Here is a 21,867-nt window from a genome sequence, read left to right on the forward strand (position 1 = left end):
TGTTTTAGCAATTATTTTCTTTAGGGGCCTGATTTTTAGAACATTTATTATTCTTTGTGAGCGATTAAAGAGCCTCGGCAGCATAGTGAAGCTGTCAAAAGCATGTGATTTAACTCCTTCCTCAACGCGACATTCTTTCCTTACGGCAGGACTTTCAGTGGCAGATTGAGAGGAGCGACACTTTTCAACCAGAATCCAGCTTCCGCCTTTGTTTGACATTCATTTCCTGTCCCAGCTGCTTCCCCAATGAATAATCCATAAGGCAGGCTGGCGAAGAAATAACAGGCAGCTGGAGGAGGCAGCGCCCTCCCCCAATCACTTTTCCTTTTGTTCGTCTATTCAGCAGAGCTGGGGAGTCAATCACGGCCTTTCCCGTGCCCCGTGAGCCCTCCTCTTTGAAGAACACTGGATGGACAAGAGCCTGTCTCTCGAGCTGGTTGTCCCGCATTGAGGGCGTTTCAGTCTGGGGGTTGCTCCGGATTCATCCGGCTGACAGTAGCTCCTGCTGCATGCATAAATGGTGGTTTTCTTTTTGCAGAAGCCAGCATTGGACAGCTCCTGTCGGTCCGAATTCTGAATGACTGGCAAACGTGCCGTGCCTCGTTCCTCCAATCCTCATCGGAATGAAAAGGACGCAAGTGTGTCTGTGCAGCTCCATGTGACTGGGTGCTGTCAGCTTTCCCCCGTTTCTCTGCATCCGACAAGAGCAGCCAAAGGGAGAGGCAGGCGGTCTGCGGTGAAACAACAGCTCAGGCGCGGGCGTCAACAATCGGCGTAGCGCCGAGGAGACAAACGGTGAGGATGCCGAATGAAAGGACCTCTCGACACTAAAACAGATCGCGCGTCGGAGATTCGGTGGGCTCCCGCCGTCTTCTCCAGTGGGGTCAGTTGGTTACTGTGGCCGTGATGCATATTATTTCTCTCTCTCTCTCTCTGTCTCGCTATCTCTCAACAATTAGGTCCTGTAAGGATGAGGGGAGTGACGAGCGGGAGAGATGCGTGAAGCAGCCAGAGACGAGCCCCAGTCCTCCTAGAGAACGAGCATTGCCTGCAGGAGAGAGACCGAGACGCGACTGAAATGAGCCTGCTGAAGCCAAGTGGGCTAAAAGCCCCCGGACGGGTCAACAAGCACTCCAGTCCAATGGGCCGAGGTACTGCAGCGGCAGCCGGTCCCAAAGAAGGTGAGAGATCAGAGTATTAAGCATCATGCTTTAGGAGTCGCTGCCCTTGACAGAAACGAATGGTACCAGTGGCTAGCTTTGAAGCATAAGAGGGCGATTGTGTTTCTCTCGGTGGGCTCGGAGTTACGCAAAGCGCCTTCACACAAATTCTTTGTTTGCTTGTTCCCCGCACCCCGCACCCCGCACCCGTCTTGCGTCAAATCTGACGCCTACAAATGCACAATTCACGTTGAGCATGGAGATGGGACTGTGTCTGTCACCTGAGCACCCCAGCTAATACTGAGATTAACTTGCCTATCATGATCAGCTGAGTATCAGATGTTGTTTAATGATGCTGACTTCGGAGGTTTTGCTCTGTTCGAGATGCACTGTGAATACCAGCTAGTGTTGTTATCAGCAGCTGAACTAACCTGAGCATGCAGTGACAATTTTGTAATTTCCTAATCACTGTTTCCTTTGTTTACGATATCGTTTGAGAACACAAGGTAAAGAGCCCTGACACCCCCCCCCCCCAGTCAACCTGCAGGTGGGGTGTTCCGCCTGGCACTGGATGACGGGCAGATTTCATACAATGAAATGCTTGTAAAATTGACTAAATTAACTGCTTGAAATTTGGATTCGGCACCAGGATTCATAGGGATGCAGAATTTCAGTGGAATGATATAGATTAATAACGAACAAAAGGTTTATTTCTCTTGCGGGACTTACCTGAACCACTGCACATACTGTCACCCCCTCCCTCCTGGAATATTGGTCCGCAATGTCCCTGCTCACCACTTGCGTCAATCTCCTTGTCAGCCCACCAAATTCACTCCTGTCTTGTGTGGGCGCCCCCAGGCATTTGTCAAGGGAGATGGCTCTGAGCTGACCGGCGTGGAGAAAGTTCACATAGAGTCATGGAGGAAAAAGGCCCTTCAGTCCATCTAGTCCACACTAGCCATCAACCATCCAGCTACACTAATCCAATGCTTTATTATCCCCAGAGCCTACACACAAAGGGCTGATTAACCATAAGACATAGGATTAGAGTTAGGCCATTCAGCCCATCGAGTCTGCTGTGCCATTCGATCATGGCTGATTTATTATCCTTCTCAACCCCATTCTCTTGCCTTCTCCCCATAACCTTTGAGATTATGGGAAGAGACTAGTGAATTTGGAGGAAACCCACAGGGTCATAGAAAGAATGTGCAAACTCCACACAGACAGTATATGAGGCAGGGGTTCCCAACCATGGACCAACACTATGAAGCAAAGGATTCATGGACCCTAGGTCAGGAACCCCCGACCTGTGATCAGGATTGTGCCGCCCTTCAAAAGCAAATTAAAAATGATTAAAATTTATATACAATTACATTTATGAAAATATGACAGGTTTTAATACAGGTTGAGTACCTCTTATCCAAAATCTTTGACATTGGAAATGTTTCCAATTTTGGATTTTGGAATATACAATGAAATAGCTTGGGATCACTATCATTTCTGACTCTGCTGAGGGTAAACAGTATTTGTCTTGCACTTGTTCATCACACTCACATACTGATGCAGCCATTCAGTGTGTTAGATTTTCATCAGTGTCAATCTTGGCAAACCCATCAATGAATTTCTCTGTTGCTTCGTGATCAGCAGATGCTTTATCACCACAAACCTTTAAAAAATTAATGACATGTCTCTTCTTAAATTTCTTCAACCAGCCTGCTGAATATTCACAATTACCTTTAATTTTCAGTTTGTTGTGATAGGTCTTTGCTTGTTTCATGATCCGCATATCATTCAGCAGAATCTGTTCACACCGACGCTGTTGAATCCACTCTTTCAATACAAAATCAAGATCTTCCTTTTTCAGCTTTATGCATCATTTTTCTATTTTTCATTAACTTCTGTTCATTACATATGTGAGGTCACTTCTCAGAGCTGCCTGTAGTGCACAGAGGACCTGCACGTCACCTGGAACCCTCCCTGCACCTTGTGAAATTTTCCATTTGTGATGGGCTTAAAAATAATTCCAGAATATCGGATAAGAAATACTCTACCTGTAGTATGTTTAATTATGAAATTTTGGATCAATATGTTTACCCCAGTATAAAGGTTTCTATTAATCTCAAATATGACATTCAAGGTGACTATAACTATGGTTTTCATCTTTCTCAGTTTGCCTGAAGCCTTTGATTTGGTTGACCATCTTCTTCCATTATCTTTCCAACTCTTACCTGTCATTTATAGAAAGAGAATCAGCTGCCAGACTTATTCCAGGCTACTTCTGGTGTCCTTCAATGACCCTCTGATTTCTCGTCTGCATGCTGCCCTTTCATATCAGGTTGCATTGTCAATATGCAGCTCCATCGCATCGTCAGCCCCTTCAGTATCAGGCAGGTTGTAGTAGATAAGCAGGAACACCCTCCAAGAAATTCCTCCTCATCTCCGTTTTAAAAGGACATCCCATTATCTGAGAGTGTGACCTTGGATCCTACTAGTGGAAACGTCATCTCCATATCCACTCCATCCAGACCTATCAGTATACAGTAGGTTTCAATAAGACCTCAATCTCCTTTGTCCTTCTGAACTCCATCAAGTACAAGCCCAGAGACATTAAATGGGCTCCTCATTGGTTAAGCCTTTCATTCCCAGGGTCATTCTTGTGAACCTGCTCTGGATCTTCTCTAGGTTCAGCATATTGCTCCTTAAGAACGGGGCACCAAGTTGTTCGCTACATTCCAAATGCACCCAGGATTTCTCATGATACTCCAAATGAGGTAGAAAAAGAACGCATTTCTTTGGGTCTCACTTATGAGCTGGTTTCCCAGCAGAAAAGTGCACCTGGGTGCTGCACTCGAGATGAGAAAGAACTTTGTAAGCAGGCAGCAGGTAAGCTTGAACAGCCTACCGGCTGTAGTTTGGCTGGGTTTAGCCAGACTAGTTCCACATTCAGAAAACTAAGTTCAAATCCCCTCCAGGTACTTAAGCAGGTGGTCCTGCCTTGATAAGGTGCTGCGCTGACAGAGCTAGTGCCTTTCAGATGAGTCACTATTGTCCTCACAAGCCGGTGTGCAGCATCCCTCAGCAATATTCAAGAAAAAGAGATTTGTCTCCACTGCTCTAGTCAGTACATATCTCTCAACTTACATCACTAAGACCATGCAAATCTCAAAGACAGGAAAACCTGCAGATGCTGGAGGGACACAGCAGGTCAGGCAGCATCTATGGAAAAGAGTAAACAATCGACATTTTGGGCTGAGACCTTTCTTCACTAAAACTATCACATTCTTGTTTTTGGAAGCTTTCTGTGTGCAAATTGACTTCCCCTTGACAATAGTGACTACAGTAACCGGCCAGAAATCGCTTTGGGACCGGAGAGATGTGTTACCAGCAGAGAGAGACCAGGGCAGAACTATGGGAAAGCTACCAGAGTTGGATAATTATTGTCTTGAGAAAAGATTGGCCAGGTTGGTGTTGCTTTCTTTACATGGGAGGGTAAGGGAGTTTTAATCACATGGTGTTCAATTTTGGGAAATTGAAAATACCTATTTCCTTTGCAGGAGGATTTTAATGGAAAGGGTGTAGATTTATGAGATTACGTAGTAGGATTAGAGGGGAGCTGAGAGAGTGTTGGAATTTGGAACTTGCTGTCTGAAACAATGAGAGAGGCAGAAGCCCTCATCACAATGGCTTGGATGAGCACCAGTTGGATTGTAATCTAAAGCACTCACACTAAGAAATGGGAAGTAACAGCCTTTATAGATACCATGGACACAATGGGCTGAAGGGCCTGCTTTGTACAGTAAATTTCAATGAGCCTATCATTTTGCTCGTTACCATTGCAATTGCTTGACTTCTGCCCATGGTTCACAAACAACTAGATACCATGTCCATGGTAGGTTGGCATTGAGGTGCAAGATTTTCTTTGTCTTCTGTTATACTAAAATCACTGAATTATTGGGCAGTATTGAGAGCTGAGCCGAGCCGGCTTAAAGCAAAGAATGTGAGAAGCTGAGATGTGTTATGAGAGGGAGGAGGGGTGCGCTCCAACTCGTAATGCATCAGGCCATAGCTGTAGAGTCTCTGAGGCACGAAGTAGAACTTCCTTCCCGTTTGCTTCAGTGGAAGAGTGTCTGGGAGTTTTTTAAAATTTTGATGAATGACGTGGTGGACTGCACCAAGACTGGATCTCACAATCGTAACTCGTACGAAAGCCAGATGTGTAAACATGGCCAGTATCACATCAAAAAATGAGACTCCCCAAAGGGATACTCAGTCAGACCATAGTAATACACACAAAATGCTCAGCAGGCCAGGAAAAGAGTATGGTCGACATTTTGGGCCAAAACCCTTTGGCAGGCCTGGCCTGCTGAGTTCCTCCAGCATTTTGTGTGTGTTGCTTGTGTTTCCAGCGTCTGCAGATTTTCTCTTGTTTGTGAGCAGACCATTGTACGTTTTGTTCATATGGAGTTATCATGATTCCTGTGGCAATGCTGACATAAATACAAGTTATCAATCGTAAGAATGGCAGTCATTATGAGGATCTAAAGGCATCCGTTAGTTTTGCGAGACCATGGATCTGCGCCTGGAAAGTCTTCACTCTCCAGGGCGCAGGCCTGGGCAAGGTTGTATGGAAGGCCAGCAGTTGCCCATGCTGCGAGTCTCCCCTCTCCACGCCACCGATATTGTCCAAGGGAAGGGTGTTAGGACCCATACAGCTTGGCACCGGTGTCATCGCAGAACAATGTGTGATTAAGTGCCTTGCTCAAGGACACAACACATTCCCTCGGCTGGGGCTCGAACTCATGACCTTCAGGTCACTAGTCCAATGCCTTAACCACTTGGCCACGTGCCCACAGTATGAGGATCTAGGGGACTCCATTATCTTCCACAGTCAGCAGCTCTTTTTCCTTGTAGAAACAGCTGGAGTCACACTTTAACATGTATCTGTTTATATAATAATATTTTAAAATCAGTAAGTGTGCCTCACCTTTCCTGTCCTCGCACTCCTCATTCACAGTCCCACAGAAATAACAAGGAAACTCTCTAGGCTGTCAGCAGGTTCAATAACTTTTGGATGAACCTTGTCCAGAAATTCAGTTGTGTAAAATTCCTCTTGTTTTTGGCTATGCAACTGAAGATTTTTTTTTGTCTCTGGATTAAGATGTGATGACCTTTTCCATGACACTCCAGAAACCTGGCCAGGCTGCCGTGGCCAGGTATCACCCTTGTGGCCCTGACCTGATTTCAGTGTCCCGTCACAGAGGTTCATGCCATTGTCTGTGTGAGTGACCCTTCAGAGAGTTGTGGGGTAACTTGGACTCTTGTTCTGGGACTGAGTGTCCACAGACACTCTTGGGACAACTGGAGCATCTGCCGAGCAGTGAATTAATTCAACTTCGCCCTCTGGGTCCCACACAACATTGCATTGATTTCTCTCCCACATCCTGATGTCCAGCCTGTTCCCCCCCACCCCACCCCCAGACCCACCATCACTTGGCTCTGAGATCTCACCCCATATCTGATCTGCTGCCCTCACCTGTCCCAGGTTTTCTGTATCAATGAAACAACTGGTTCTAGTTGCTATTCATCTCAACCGCCCCTCCACATCTCCAATCCTACGGTCTTCTTCGAATCTGCCAGTCCCTGCTTTGCAACCCCTAGCCTAGCCAGACCCTGAACCAGGCCTCATTCAGTGCCGAAAACATGTAGCTCCTGGTTAGTTGCTGAGCTTTTGAGTGGAGGTCTTCCATGCATCATACTCAGAACCAGAACTTCTAGACCCAGTGCTTACTTAACAACAATGAGTCTTGACACACTGTGCATTGCAGATTGGTGCTCATTCCATAGAACAATAAATCCTCTGACTTGATGAGAAAGTATTTTTAGCAAGTCCAATAATTTATGCAGGATTCCTTTTGATCTGTAGTCTGTATAAATCAGCAGCAGTTATCAGATTTGCACACTTAGGTCACTTTCTTGCCAAGTTCATGGACAATATTGAGATATTCCCAGTTAATTCACTTCTGTATAAACATGCTGAGTCATGTTGAACAGCATGATTCCAAAATGGGTTGAAGTGTACTTGATCTCATGTTCACTCTGTAGCTTGGTGGCTAAACTCCCCAGTGGCAGAGCACTAGTTTGGGGGGGGGGGGGGTACACTTTGCCTCTTTCTGCAGCTTTATTCCAGGACTGGCATCGGAATGATAACCTCAAATCTTTGAAATGGGGTTTCCAAAAAGTAAATTCGTGAGGTTTTCCTGTTCATCCCAGCTTACCGTTTCCATAAGACGTCCCCTAAACTAATCTCTAACTGTAATTATCTACTGTGGCACTGCGAGTCCAGGTTGTGTTTAACCCAGCTTACTGTTTCCGTATAACGTCCCCTAAAACTAATCTCTAACTACAATCAGCTGCTGTGGCACTGGAGGATGGATTGTGAAGATCCTGCAGGAGGAAGACTGGGTTGCAATTAGCAACTCTGTCTCCAACAAAGCTTTAATGCGACCGACTACTATGATGCCTGTATTTTTTTTTTGAAAGCGTTTAACTGTGACCAACATCATAAGGTACGGTAATCATGGTGTTCTGGGTGGAGCCTCAGCAAGAGGCTATTGGAAGTCGAAACTGACCTCCACTGAGGAAGTGCCTACTCTGAGATGGGAAGTTAAAAAGGGCCAGTGCCTGTTTTTTTTTTCTCCCCCAAGCATTATTTCTAAGGACAAAGGGGGAATTAACTCCAGAGTTCTGGCTAATATTTATTCTTGAAACAGGTTCTGCAAACACATTGTATTTGCAGATGGTGGGGACTTTCTGTGTACAAATTGACTACTGAACTTTCTACAGCAGTGTCCAGGCTTCAGAACTACAGAGGCTGTAACGCAGGCTGGGAAATCCTGAGGAATCATACCTCTTCCCCACCTCCCACATTAACCCAAGGTCAATTCCAGGATTACAACCCAAAACGTAGACCTTCCCCTTGCTTCTCGGAGGCTGCCTGACCTATTGGTTCCTCTAGCAGTTTGCTTTTGCTCTAGATGTCTAATGGGGAACTTTCTTAAATAGTATATTCTGTAGAGTTTCGCTATTATAAAGTCTTTCTTCCTTTACGTCTTCCTCCTTTTCTCTCTTTAAACATCATACGTACCTCATCGACACATCCTTTTACTCTGTTCTTCCCTCATGCTTACTGAGCTTCCCCTTAATTCCTCCTTCTCCTGCCCATTACACCACTGGTGTTTAGGGCAGCAGTGAAGGTCCTCCATCTCTGGCAACGTTCAGAGCTTCCTTCATTGGGTCAGTAGTTTCCTTCCCCTTAAGTGTCACACCAATAATTAACCCAATCATTAAATATACTCTGGGATGGGAAGTTATCCCATATCACGTTCTCACAACCTTAGAGGCAAAACCATAATGAATTATAATATTGAACAATGGTCTGAACTAGGTGCTTAAAGTTCTCAATGCACTTAGTAGATGAGTACCAAGGAATTGTCTTTTCTTTGATATGGAGAAATCAAAAGGCTATGCTTCTTAATTTTTTATACGTAATCTGGAAGGTAAGTAAAAAAACACCTTTTAAAAAAATCGATAATAGAAATTTCAAAATTTCCTCTCTGGAAGTCTGTGGTTGGTGGGAGAAGGCCGACATCAGTTGGTCATTTAATCAAAGAGTATCAAAGGTAATGTTTCAGGTACATAGAACTGAGGCACAGTGAAACACACACAAAATGTTGGAGGAACACAGCAGGTCAGGCAGCATCTATGAAAAGGAACAAACAGTTGACGTTCTGGGCTGAGACCCTTCATTTCGGCCTGAAACATTGACTGCTTATTCCTTTCCATAGATGCTACTTGACCAGTTGAGTTCCTGCAGAATTTTATATGTGTTTCTCTGGATTTCCAGCACTGCAGGACCCCTTGTGTTTATGAGGTACATTAAATCATAATTTGGAATTTTTGGAGACAGCTGATACTGACTTATCAGAATCAGGATTATTGTCACTGATATATGTTGTGAAATTGGAATCTATTTTTGGCCTTAAGTTATTAAAATCTCCAGAACATATCCATGCCTTACTCTCTGGATTATCTACTTTATGGAAGGATTTGTTGGTAATCTTCACTTGCTCAATATAAAAGTTCAGGAATCCTTGGCCAGTCACTTTGATTCCCTGGATCACATCAACTTGAGAGTGATTACAATCCACAAAACCTTCAATCCTCCCTTTTTCCTATATATATATTGCAAAAACCTTCTGACATTATCGTGTATAACAGAACTTATAACCGATAAACGTTTCACACCACCACTGTAAAATACTTTTAAAAAACTTTATATGTCAAGAAATTCAACTTTCTTTTAAGGCTTTATTTGAAAAATATGTAAAATTCCATTTTTGTACCCATTTTAGAGTTTAATTAATTTTAAATATTTTATTTTACCTATCACACAGATGCTGCCCAAACACATTTCTCATAAAGGCCCTTTTTATAAAGGGGTCCAGGATGATAGGACTTCCCTTAGAAGGCAGAAACAGATAAAAGCTCCCTCTAAGTTTATAATCTCCTTTTCAATTCTTGCCATTTTACATGAAATACCTTACAAACTGTAAACTGTGCCTTGATCCAGAGCCAGCTCATTTGATTCTGTAATTTAATTAATGTTAAGAACAGCATGAAGTAAACAGTCCTTTCAAATGCTGGATTTCTGCTTTTCCATATACTTCCCCTTTAGTAGTCCGGCCTTGGGAAACTTGTCGTCTGATAATATTGGTGAGATGGTTGTGATACCTTATCTAGTAGGCAGCTGTTTGTTCTGGTTTAGGGCTGAAAGTGCAGCTGTTGTAATGGAGAAGCAGGAAGTTTCTAACTAAATCAATCCAGACCAATGGTCATGTACAGTATCTGAGGCCTGGAGTTCAGTTCAGCCATGGTCTGAAATCAGAATACCAGGATTGAATGAAGACAATAATTCTTGCAGTTAATTTTTTGTTCAGATCTGACTTTCGCAAAGTAAGTGGGCTATGACCTCCATTAAATTGACAGAGAAAGGGGTTTTGAGGGGAGTACACTTATCATTCAGACTAAAACAGGGCCACATTCATTTCTGCTACACTTGCTTTTTGATTCATGTTCCAGCCTGTGTCTGTAACTATTATGGGCTTGAAAGACTCAGAAAGAATCACTGAACAGAAGCCCTTTACCCATGCCACGGACAATTAATGAACCAAAAACAAGTCACTCTTGTTCTCTTCTCTAATCACCCAGTATTGCCTTGGGTTTCTCTCTCATGCAGCTTGTGGGCAACAAACAATATGTTACCCAAGGAAGAAAGTGGTTATCTCTAAACTGGATGAATTAGTAAAATACAAAAATATCCCAATGCCTTTGGAATAGAAGAGCACTGATGTGATCCTGATGTCTCCTAAAATGCCTCTTTAGACTGTGGCCAACTGAATGATATTGTAGTAAAGAGATTGGTTCTGGAGAATGAGAACAGAGTGCAAATGGCAGGTTTAACATGATCTATTCATTCTATCTTAAATGGGCTCAAATCAGAATCAGGTTTATTAGCAGCAGTGGTGGTGGCATCCATTAGTCTCGCGAGACCACGGATCTGCGCCTGGAAAGTCTCGCTTCAGTCTGTGTTAGAGCAGCGTCTGTTGTGGCCGTAGAGGCCCACACGCAGCAGTAGTTCAATACAATACATAATATAGAAGAAGAAAAAAAAGTAAATGAATTACAGTATATGTAAATTGATAGATTTAAATTCATGCAAAAACAGAAATAATATATATTAAAAAAGTGAGGTAGTGTTCACAGGTTCGATGTCCATTTAGGAATCGGGTGGCAGAGGGGAAGAAGCTGTTCCGGAATCATTGAGTGTGGCAGCAGAACTCTCAAATGTGGAACACCATAATTTATTACCAGCAATTCAAGTGTTCATGAAGTTTCCACAGAGTAATGACTGTTATAATGACCAACAGTAACGAATTTATAGAGCAACGTTAACAATACATCCTGAGGTGCTTCACAGGAATGTTATCAAAAAAAATGTTAACACCGTCACGTGAGGAGAACTTAGAGGGGGAACAGAGGGCCCAGAAAGTTGTTCAAAGGCGTAGGCTTTATGGTGCAACGAAGAGGTAGAGTGATTTAGGGATGAATGCCCTGGGTATCTTTATGGCTAAGGAGGTGTGAGTGAGGTAAGAGATGAACATAGTTTCAAAGCTTGAAATATCCAAATGACTTGAAGGTTGGAAGGCTGGAAGAGCATTTGGGATGAGGCCAAGAAAGGATTAAAAAGAAGGATATATGCTGCTGGTTTTCTGAGACCCTTCATTAGTGGAGAAATTGAAAGTTGACTTTATGAACCCTCAATCGCTGCAATGCTCTTGTCATATTTTTCTTTGCTAATTACCTCATGTTAGTTTGCAAGCATGTGACTGCCAGTTGGCTTTTGTTTAGAATGTCGTATCTGTATTTTCTTTATCTTGGACTGGTTTCCCAGTTTTATTTTTGTTTCTCTGGCCCATTTTCTTCAGTGTTCAGAGTGCCAGTATTTCGCAATTTAGCATTCCAGTTATTGTCTAATAAACTCTTCCTCGTAATCCAGAAGATATCAAAACTCCAAGTCTACAGAGCACAGTGATATGCCAAATCAAAATAAACACAGTGTCAAAAGGCAATGTTATCTTATGGTTTACGGGGTTTCCATTGTAGGAAAAGAAGTAGACAGATTCTGAGGTGTTTTCCAAGGTCTAAAATGGTGGAGTCACAGAGCTGGAGCCGAATTTGTATGTGTGGTAATCCTATTTGCTTATGTAAGGTCTTTATCCCATTACTCTTTTCCTATCCTAGTGCCTATCAAAATGCCTTTTAAATATTGTAATTAATTTTGTCTCAACCCCCTTCCTTGGTAGCCCCTTACGTATACCCACTACCCTCTGTGTGAAAAACACTTCCTATCTCTTTTAAATTTCTTCCCTCTCACCTTAAACCCATGCCCCCAGGTTTCAGACTCCTCTGACCTTGGGAAAAGGTTGACCATCTGCCCTATCTATGCCCCTCATAATCTTACAAATCTTCTTGAGGTCACTCTTCAACCTCCTGTGCTCCAGTGAGAACAATCTAAGCCTAACCAATCTCTCCTTATAACTCCAGGCAATGTCCTGATGATTCTCTTCTGTACTCTTTCTATTGCTGCCACATCCTTCCTGTAGTGTGGTGACTAGAATTGTACGTAATACTCCAAGTAGGGCCTAACCAAAGTTTTGTACAGCTGTAACGTGATGTCTCAACTCTAATATTCAGTACCTTGGCCTATGAAGACAAGCGTACCAAATGCCTTCCACTTGAACTTGCTGAAGGTGCAACAAGAAGGGCCAATGTAGGAACAGCACATTTTATCGATTTTATCTAGGGTTTTGGCAAAATTGCACATTACATGCTGGTCAGAAGTGTAAAAGGCCAGGAATCCAAGGAAGAGTGGCAAATTGCATCCGACACCAGCTCAGTGGGAGGAAGAAGGACACTTGGAATGTGAATTTAAATTAACTTGATTACTTATATCCTTCATATACATGAGGAGAAAAATCTTTACGTTACGTCTCCTTCTAAATGTGCAATGTGCAATTTATAGTAATTTATAATAAATAGTATGTACAATAGGACAGTCAATATAACATAGAAATACAGTTGTGGCAGCATGAATTAATCACTCTGATGGCCTGGTGGAAGAAGCTGTCCCAGAGCCTGTTGGTTCTGGCTTTAATGCTGCGGTACCCTTTCCCGGAAGGTAGCAGCTGGAACAGTTTGTGGTTGGGGTGACTCGGGTCCCCAATGATCCTCCAGGCCCTTTTTACACACCTGTCTTTGTAAATGTCCTGAATGGTGGGAAGTTCACATCTACAGATGTGCTGGGCTGTCCGCACCACTCTCTGTGGAGTCCTGCGATTGGGGGAAGTACAGTTCCCATCCCAGGCAGAGATGCTCTCAATTGTGCCCCTGTAGAATGTTCTTAAGGTTTAGGGTGATGGGTGAAACTGGAAGGTCTCTAGCAACAGAATTCGACAAAGATGTGCACAGTCCTTTTCTTTATGTAAAATATATTAATGATTCAGACTCAAATGATGCCATCACCAAATAAGAAACAGTCGATCCCGATGCATTTCATATTATAGTTGGGAATTTCACTCAGGCTTGTTCGAAGAAATTTCTGCCCAATTACCATCAGTCTGACCATGACAAAAATTTGTCTGATTGGCATTGAAGAGGAAGGCTTTAGACTGTTGGAAGATTTGAACAGCCTGGACAATTGATCAGAAATATAGCAAGTGGAACTTAATCCAGAAAATTTTGAGGAGGTGCTACAAAGCAAGGGAATATGTAAGAACTGATGAGGAGATTCAGTGTTGTGAAGCAATAAAGGGAATTTGTACATCTGCAAAATCTCAATTGTCCAGGATAATCTGCAGTTTACATACCACCAGCGGCTGACTATAATCAAGCACTTCAGATACTGCATGATGCCGTGACCAAGCAAGAAACAGTCCATCCTGATGTATTTAATTTCATAGTCAGGGATTTCAACCAGGCTTGTTTGAAGAAATCCCTGCCCAATTACCATCAGCAAGTACCCTGTAACACCTGTCCCAACACACTAGACCACTGTTATACTAAGATGAGGAATGCCCACTATTTCATGGCCAGACCATATTTTGGGAAATCTGCTCATTTGGCTGCCCTTCTACTACCTACGTACAGGCAGAGGCTAAAAAGCAAGGCTCCAGAGGTAAGGGCAGCAGAGAGGCAGAGTGGCGGCAATGGAATTGCTTCAAATCGGCGGATACACCATGGCTGTCACGGATTTTATATAAACAGTTGTAGACGAGTGTATTCCCACAAAGTCATTCAGCGTCTTCCTCAACGAGAAATCCTGGATGAATTATGAGGTCCACAGTTTGCTGAGGGCCAGATCAGAGGCATTCAAGTCTGGTAATCAAGAACGTTACAAGAAGTCCAGGTCCCATCTCACGGGCAAAGTGGCAATTCCAGACTAAACATGAAACAGTGACAGATGCTTGACAGTTGTGGCAGGACTTGAAATTGCTATAAAGTTAAACCTTGCGACAGGGCTTTGCTTCCAGATGAGCTCAATACCTTCGGTGTTCACTAAACCATCATGAACTCCCACAGCCCCCGACGATCGTGTGATTTCAGTCTCTGAAGCGGATGTGCGAGCGGTCTTCAGGAGGGTGAATCCATGGAAAGCATCCAGCCCAGATGGAGTACCTGGCCACATACTGAATACCTGTGCTAACCAACTGGCTGGAGTGTTCACTCAAATCTTTAACCTCTTGCTTTGGCAGTCTGAGGTACCCACCTGTTTCAAGCAGGTTTCATTTGTAACAGTGCCTAAGAAGAACATGGTAACCTGCCTCAATGACTATCGTCCAGTAGCAATTAAATCCAAAGTGATGATGTGTTTTGAGAGGTTGATGATGAAACCTATCTCCTGCCTGAGAAGTTACTTGGATCTGCTCCAGTTTGCCTACCAGCACAACAGGTCCCCAGCAGATGCCATTTCTTTGGCTCCTCACTCAACCCTGGAACGTTTAGACAGCAAAGATGCATACATCAGTGTGCTCTTTATCAGCTACAGCTCAGCATTCAATACCATCATCTCCTCGAAACTAATCAGTAAGCTTCAAGACCTTGGCCTCAGTACCCCCTTGTGCAATTGGATCCTCGATTCCCTCAATCGCAGACCCCAGTCAGCTCAGATTGGCAACAACAGTTCCTCCATGATCTTTAGCAGCACAGGCACACCACAAAGCTGTGTGTTTAACCCCCACTTATGACCGTGTAGTTAAGCACAGCTACAGTGTCATTTTAAGTTTGCTAATGACACCATTTTGTTCGCCGAATCAAAGATGCTGATGAATCAGCATATAGGAGGGAGATCGAAAATCTGGCTGAGTGGTGCCACAACAACCTCTTATTCAATGTCAGCAGGACCAAGGAGATGGTTATTGACTTCAGGAGGAGGAAACCAGAGGACCATGAGCCAGTCCTCTGTGGGGGAATCAGAGGTGGAGAGGGTCAGCAACCTTAAATTCTTTGGTGTTATCATTTCAGGGAACCTGTGCTGGGCCCAGCACGTATGTGCAATTACGAAGAAAGCACCATAGCGCCTCTACTTCCGTAGGAGTTTGCAAAGATTCAGCATGACATCTAAAACTTTGACAAACTTCTATAGATATGTGGTGGAGAGTATATTGACTGGCTGTATCACATCCTGGTATGGAAACTCCAATGCCCTTGAATGGAAAACCCTACAAAAACTAGTGGATATCGCTGAGTCCATCACAGGTAAAGCCCTCCCCACCACTGAGCACATCTACACGAAGAAGCAGCATCCATCATCAGGGAATCAGAGATCCCACCGCACAGGTCACGCTCTCTTCTTGCTGCTGCCATCAGGAAGAAGGTACAGGAACCTAAGGACTCACACCACCATGTTCAGGGACAGTTATCACCCATCAACCATGAGACACTTGAACTTAAAAGGATAACTTCACTCAACTTCACCTGTCCTATCACCGAACTGTTCCCACAGCCTATGAACTCACTTTGAAGGACTCTTCATCTCATGTTCTCGATATTTATTACTTATTTATTGTTGTTATTATTATTACTTTATTTTTGTATGAGCAGTTTGTTGCCATTTGCACACTGGTTGTCTGCCCAGCTGGTGCAGACTTTCATTGATTCTATTATGGTTACTGGGTTTATTGTGTATGCCCACAGGAAAATGAATCTCAACCTCGACAATAAATTTACTTTGAAGTTTGAACTTTGAAGGTAAATAAGTTGGTTAAAACAGCACATGTGTTAATGTCCTTTATAGGACCAGGCCACATCTACTGTATGACATATAGTTCTAGTCAGCACTGCGCGAAGAGATCGAGGAGGGTCCAGAGGTAGTTTACAAAATTAGCCTGTGACTGAAGATTAGAACGGAGGCTGAAATGAGACTTGAGGTATCTAGACAGAACAAACAGGAAGCAACAATTTTTCCTTAGCAGAGGGATCCACAACTAGGGGCTTTGGCTTAATATATTCAGGGGTTACCTTACTCCTCAATCCCTTGGCCCCATGAGGAGACTGCCCCATCTTCAACCTCCCCTCCTCTCCTAACTGCTGGAATATTTTTATGCTTATCTTTCGTAGAACTCATTCTCCATTTGCCGGATCTCCTGCCCGGTATCCATGCCAGAAGTAATTTCAGTCAAAGTCACTGATGACATCCCATGAGATTGCGAGGAAAGGAATCTCTCCCTAGATCCTCCTCGATTTGCCTGTGGTTTAATTGTGAATGAGAAGCAGGCTAGCTTGTATCTCGGCTCGGAATGTTTCCGCTCATTGTGTTTAAGGTTTGGCTTTCAACATCCCCTGTGGTGAGAGTAGCTGGTTAACCTACCCTGGGGACACCTCCAGTTCCTCATTGACTTCTACCCCTGCATCACCCAATCACCCAATCATCCTCCCTTCTCGCCCATTGTCCAACCTACCCCTCCACCCACTGACTGCTGAACTGTTCTACCTCCCACCATTTGCCTGCCCTATTCATCTATTGATCACTCAACGAACCACCCACCTGACGATCACCCGATCAGCCACCTATCCTCCCAGCCACTGATCACCCAACCATCCTCTCTAACTAATGATTACCCAAGAACTCCCAGACACTAATCCCCTTACCTGACTAGTATTGCCCCCTGCCCAGCCATCACCAATTGCTGACAGGTAACCCTGCCCACTGCACACCCTTCTGATGCACCACTTACCTGGCCCTGCCTTTAGCCAGACTCTCTCCTTCCCGTGCTTCGACGCAGAAGAAGGCCTACCCTCCCTCTGAGCTGATCCAGCAGCATCCAATGTTTCTTTGGACTTCCAGGTGCCAAAATGGTCTTTGTCCGTGACTGCTTACCTCTCCTCTGCAAGCGGTAAGAAAATACTAGGACTGTGTGATGGCCTTTCTTAAGGTGGGCACTTAAGCAAATTATCATCTCCAATCAGATGATGCAAAAGATGCCGTTTAATTTTTATTTTATATAATTGATTGAAACCATACTTTGATGGTTGATACTTCTACTGTTGAGCTGTCATTTAACGCATAAAGTTGTAATTTCTACATCTGCTGCCTCACGGGGAGGTCAGTAGTCATGGCACAACCAGAGATCTGGCAGAAGGTGTTGTTTTCCATTATTCTATTTATCATTTGACTGTAAACATTCTTGGCCTCTATGTTCCTGACTATTCCTGCAAGTGACTAAATACTCCTGGGTTTGCCAAGTGTTTTTAATTAGCAGGATACCATGGTAAAATTCTTAGTGACTGATGATCAACCAATAAACCTATTTTACATTCACCACAAGGTCAAGAGTGTTCGTATCTTTAAAACAGGATCAGCTGAGCATTATGCTATTTTTACTTGAGCTTTAACTGCTAAATTCTGTTAAATAGTTGCTGATAAGATAATCTTGTGGCCCTAGAGGCCCCAGTTTTGATCCTTATACTGAGAGTTATCTGAGTGGAGCTTGCTTGTTTTCACCATGACCACGCAAAGAGACCTGCTGAAGGGTCTCGGCCCGAAACGTGACTGTACTCTTTTCCATAGATGCTGCCTGGCCTGCTGGGTTCCTCCAGCATTTTGTGAGTGTTACTTGGATTTCCAGCATCTGCAGATTTTCTCTTGTTTGTGACACAAGTTTTGGTTGGGTTCTCTGGATTCTTCCGCACCCTGAGGATGTGCTGTGGGTCTCAGTGGCTATTTCCAATTAGCCCCCTTATAGTGGTATCTGGTAAACTTAAAAAGGAGGTGGTAGATATTTATAAGAAGGAATAGATTGCAGAGGTTCAAGGAACTAAGGAGAAGAGGAAAGTGAATGATTTTCCTTATTGTTCAAAAATCAAGTTCAGCACTCTATGGGAGAGAATTCCAAAGGGTTGCAATCCTTGGGCAGTAAGAATTTGCTCCTCAGCTGAGTCCAAAATCCTCTCAGAGCTCTGCAGTCTTGTCTTAGGGTTTGGAAGGCTTGCTTACCTCAGTGACCCAGAGAGCAATGTTGACTGGAGCCAGGGCTTTTAAGCTTGGGCTGTTGGTAGGGTCAGCCATGCCAAACAGGTCAAAGGGTGTGGGCCAAACTAAGAGTGGTCCAGTGGTCCTCCAGCTTCAGGGGTTCAGCTCAGGGCTAACAATCCTGACTGGTCAACAGCAATGAAGAATCCTTCTATGCAGACAGAGGTGGAGGACCTTCATTGCTTCCCTAAACGCTAGTGATGTAACTAACTACTGGGTCGAAAATGGCTGGTCCCTTGTCCTGGACCCCTTACTCCAGCTGAGAAACCTACACCCTGGAATCATCTCTTGTTTTTATGAAGTTCAATCAGCGAAGATCAATCTTATTCCATCTCTCCTTATCACATAACCCTGTCATCCCAGGAAGCAATCTATTGAGTCTGTACCGCCTTGGTTCCAGACAAGTTTATTCGCCTGGATACTGGATTACAGAACTCCAGTTTGGTTCCTGCATCCACATGATTGGAAGTTTCCCAATGGTTTTCATGCCATTCTGAAAATTGGACCTGGCGTTCCTGGAGAGAGTCATTGAGCATGCCTGTGCCGGTTTCACAAGGGAAGGGGTTTATGAGAATATTACGAGAGTACAAAAATTGAGGCCAAGATTGCTTTCCTTGGACCAGAGAAGGTTGAAGGAAGACTTGATTGTGGTGTACAAGGGATAATGGATGACTTAGAGGAAGGATCTGTTCCCCTTAAGAGTCAGAGAGATTAATATCAGAGCAGTTGGAAGAGGTGTTAGAAGGGAAAGGAGGCTGGAACTTATTCTCTGAGAAGATGGTCAAGGCAGAAAGCCTCATCACATTTGAACTGTACTTGGACGTGTATGTGAAGCGCCATTAACTGCAGGGCTTCACACAGACTGCTACTGGGAGAATGGATAAGGGTGGAGCGCTTTTCTGTGACCAGCATAGACAGGATGGGCTGAATGGCCTCCATCTATGATGCACATTCTCTCCAATTCTACTGAAGTTACACCAACTTGTCCTAGGACTATAGTTGAACACTCCCAGGAGAGTTAGGTTTTAATACCTTAGTAATGGATTGGGGTCACTATATCATCACCAATCACCAAGGCACCAAATCCATTATTTTTGATCCCTCAACCCATGCTCCTATCTAGGTCCAGGTGCCAATCCCAGCCCTGATCTCCAGTCATTTACCAGTCTCTGCTTCCCCACCCGCCGACCCTAATCTTTAAGCCAGGCCTACCTCCTGATCCGCTCCTAGCTTTGATGTATCTGCTGGATACAACTACGCCTTATCCACACTTACCTTGTTCTCTGAATCCAGGCCTTGATCCATAGCTTACAGCCACCCCTTCCCCACTCCTGGACATTAACTTTGTTGATTTTAGGCCATCCCTGTGTAGCTTAGGCTTTATGCTTGGGGTCATTGTCTTCCTGGAAGTCAAATCTTCTCCCAGGTCGCAGTTCTCTTGCAGACTGCATCAGGTTTTCCTCCAGGATTTCCATGCATTTTGCTGCATTCATTTTACCCCCTACCTTTACAAGACTTCCAGGGCCTGCTGCAGTGAAGCATCCCCACAGCATGATGCAGCCACCACCATGCTTCACGGTGGGGATCGTGTGCTTTTGACGATATGTGGTGTTTGGCTTACTCCAAACATAGCGTTTAGTCTGATGGCCAAAAACCTCAATTTTGTTTTCATCAAACCATAGAACTTCTTCCAGCTGATTTCAGAGTCTCCCACATGCCTTCTGGCAAACTCTAGCTGAGATTTCATGTGGGCTTTTTACAACAGTGGCTTTCTCTTTGCCACTGTCCCATAAAGCTGTGACTGATGAAACACCCAGGCAACATCTCTGCTATCTCAGCTGCTGAAGTTTGTAACTCCTCCAGAGTTGTCGTAGACCTCTTGATGGCCTCCCTCACTAGTCCCCTTCTTCCATGTTCACTCAGGTTTTGAGAATGGCTTGCTCTAGGCAGATTTACAGCTGGGCCATATTCTTTCCATTTCTTGATAATGGATGTAACTGTAGACCAAGGGATATTCAGTGACTTGAAAGTTTTCTTGTATCCATTTCCTGACTTGTGCTTTTCAATAACCTTTTCATGGGGCTGCTTGGAGTGTTCTTTTGTCTTCATGGTGTAGTTGTTGCCAGGATACTGACTCACCATCAGTTGGACTTTCCAGATACAAGTGTATTTGTACTAAAGTCAATTGAAACACCTGGACTGCACACAGGTCTTTGTACATACTGCTGCTGTAAATAACAGTATTCACACCATATGAGTCAGTGATAATAAACCATGACAGGAATTCCTTTGGGACAGGAAGTAAGCCCGCAGAAATGGTGACTACAGCCTAGTCCATCACAAGCAAAGCTCTTATCGCTATTGAGCAATTTACAAAGAGTGCCACCACAGAAGAATCATCAAGGACCCCCACTATCCACGCCATGCTGTCTTCTCGCTTCCACCGTCAGGCAGGAAGTACAGGAGCCTAAGGTCGCATACCAGCAGGTTCAGGAAGAATTATCATCCCACAACCATCAGGCTTCTGAAACAAATGTGGATAACTTCACTCACCTCAACTTTTAACTGATTCCACAACCTGCAGACTCATTTCAAGGACTCTATGTTCTCAGTATTTGTTTTATTTCCACAATTCGTCTTTCTTTTGCTCATTGGTTATTTGTCAGTTTTAGTTTACTCACTGCTTTCAATAATTCCATTGTATTTCTTTATTTTCCTGAAAATGCTTGTGAGAAAATTAATCTCAAGGTAGTGTATGGTACTTTGATAATAAATTTACTTTGACTTTGAAATGTATTAATGGCGATGGCGTGTCCGAAGGACTAAGCTCGAGAGGATAGGCCTGAGCACATAATCAGCTGGGTACTTGTGAGGAAACTGAGCTCTGGGCTCCCATCAGAGCAGTCACCGTTCTGCTGACTCAAGTCTTCAGCACTAAATCCACGCAGTTACTGAATGGGGATTGTGTGTGGAATTCCAACACCCCCTTTCTCTGTCTCCATGGCAACCTGGCAGGAGTATTGATGGTAAAAGCGCTTTCAGCTGTGGTTTTGTTCGTGTCCTTCCAATCCCTTTTCTGCAGTGACCACTCAGGCTCCCACAGAGAGAGTTACAGTGTACAGTACAGTCGTGTCAAGACACTCCCATTTGGCTCGGTTGCTCTGCCCACTGGTTCAGTATTACATATGGTCAAGTACTAATTGTACCAGTCCATTGACTTGCCAAAAATATCTTCAGAATTAGAGTCAGGTTTAATATTACCGGCATATGTTGTGAAATTAGTTGTCTATGCGGCAGCAGTACAATATAATACATAATAATAGAAAAAAAATGTGAACTACAATAAGTGTGTGCGTGCATATATATAATAAACTAAATAAGTAATACAAAAATAAAAATAATAAAGTAGTGAGGTAACAACACACAAAAAATACTGGAGAAACTCAGCAGGCCGGGCAGCATCTATGGAAAATAGTAAACAGTCGATGCTTCGGGCTGAGACCCTTCGTCAGGACTGAAACAAAAAGGGCGAGGAGTCAGAGTTAGAAGCTGGGGCGGGTG

The 21,867-nt window shown here is 43.9% G+C and overlaps 1 protein-coding gene across 5 annotated transcripts in view; it reads left to right on the forward strand.

The window, feature by feature from the left end:
- The window catches only part of clip2 (CAP-GLY domain containing linker protein 2), a 167,161-nt gene that overhangs the window by 3,956 nt on the left and 141,338 nt on the right, over positions 1-21,867 (forward strand). For 2 of the 5 annotated variants that reach the window (XM_072243339.1, XM_072243337.1), the window contains exons 1-2: positions 263-795; positions 960-1,181. In XM_072243339.1, the coding sequence (XP_072099440.1) occupies positions 1,079-1,181 (103 nt within the window). In that variant the 5' untranslated portion in view covers positions 263-795; positions 960-1,078. Of the gene's footprint in view, positions 1-262; positions 796-959; positions 1,182-21,867 lie in introns of those variants that run through there. The other 3 variants (XM_072243342.1, XM_072243343.1, XM_072243338.1) reach the window with 2 other exon arrangements.

The sequence above is a fragment of the Mobula birostris genome, chromosome 25 (assembly GCF_030028105.1).
Source record: "Mobula birostris isolate sMobBir1 chromosome 25, sMobBir1.hap1, whole genome shotgun sequence".
Classification (NCBI taxonomy): domain Eukaryota; kingdom Metazoa; phylum Chordata; class Chondrichthyes; order Myliobatiformes; family Myliobatidae; genus Mobula; species Mobula birostris.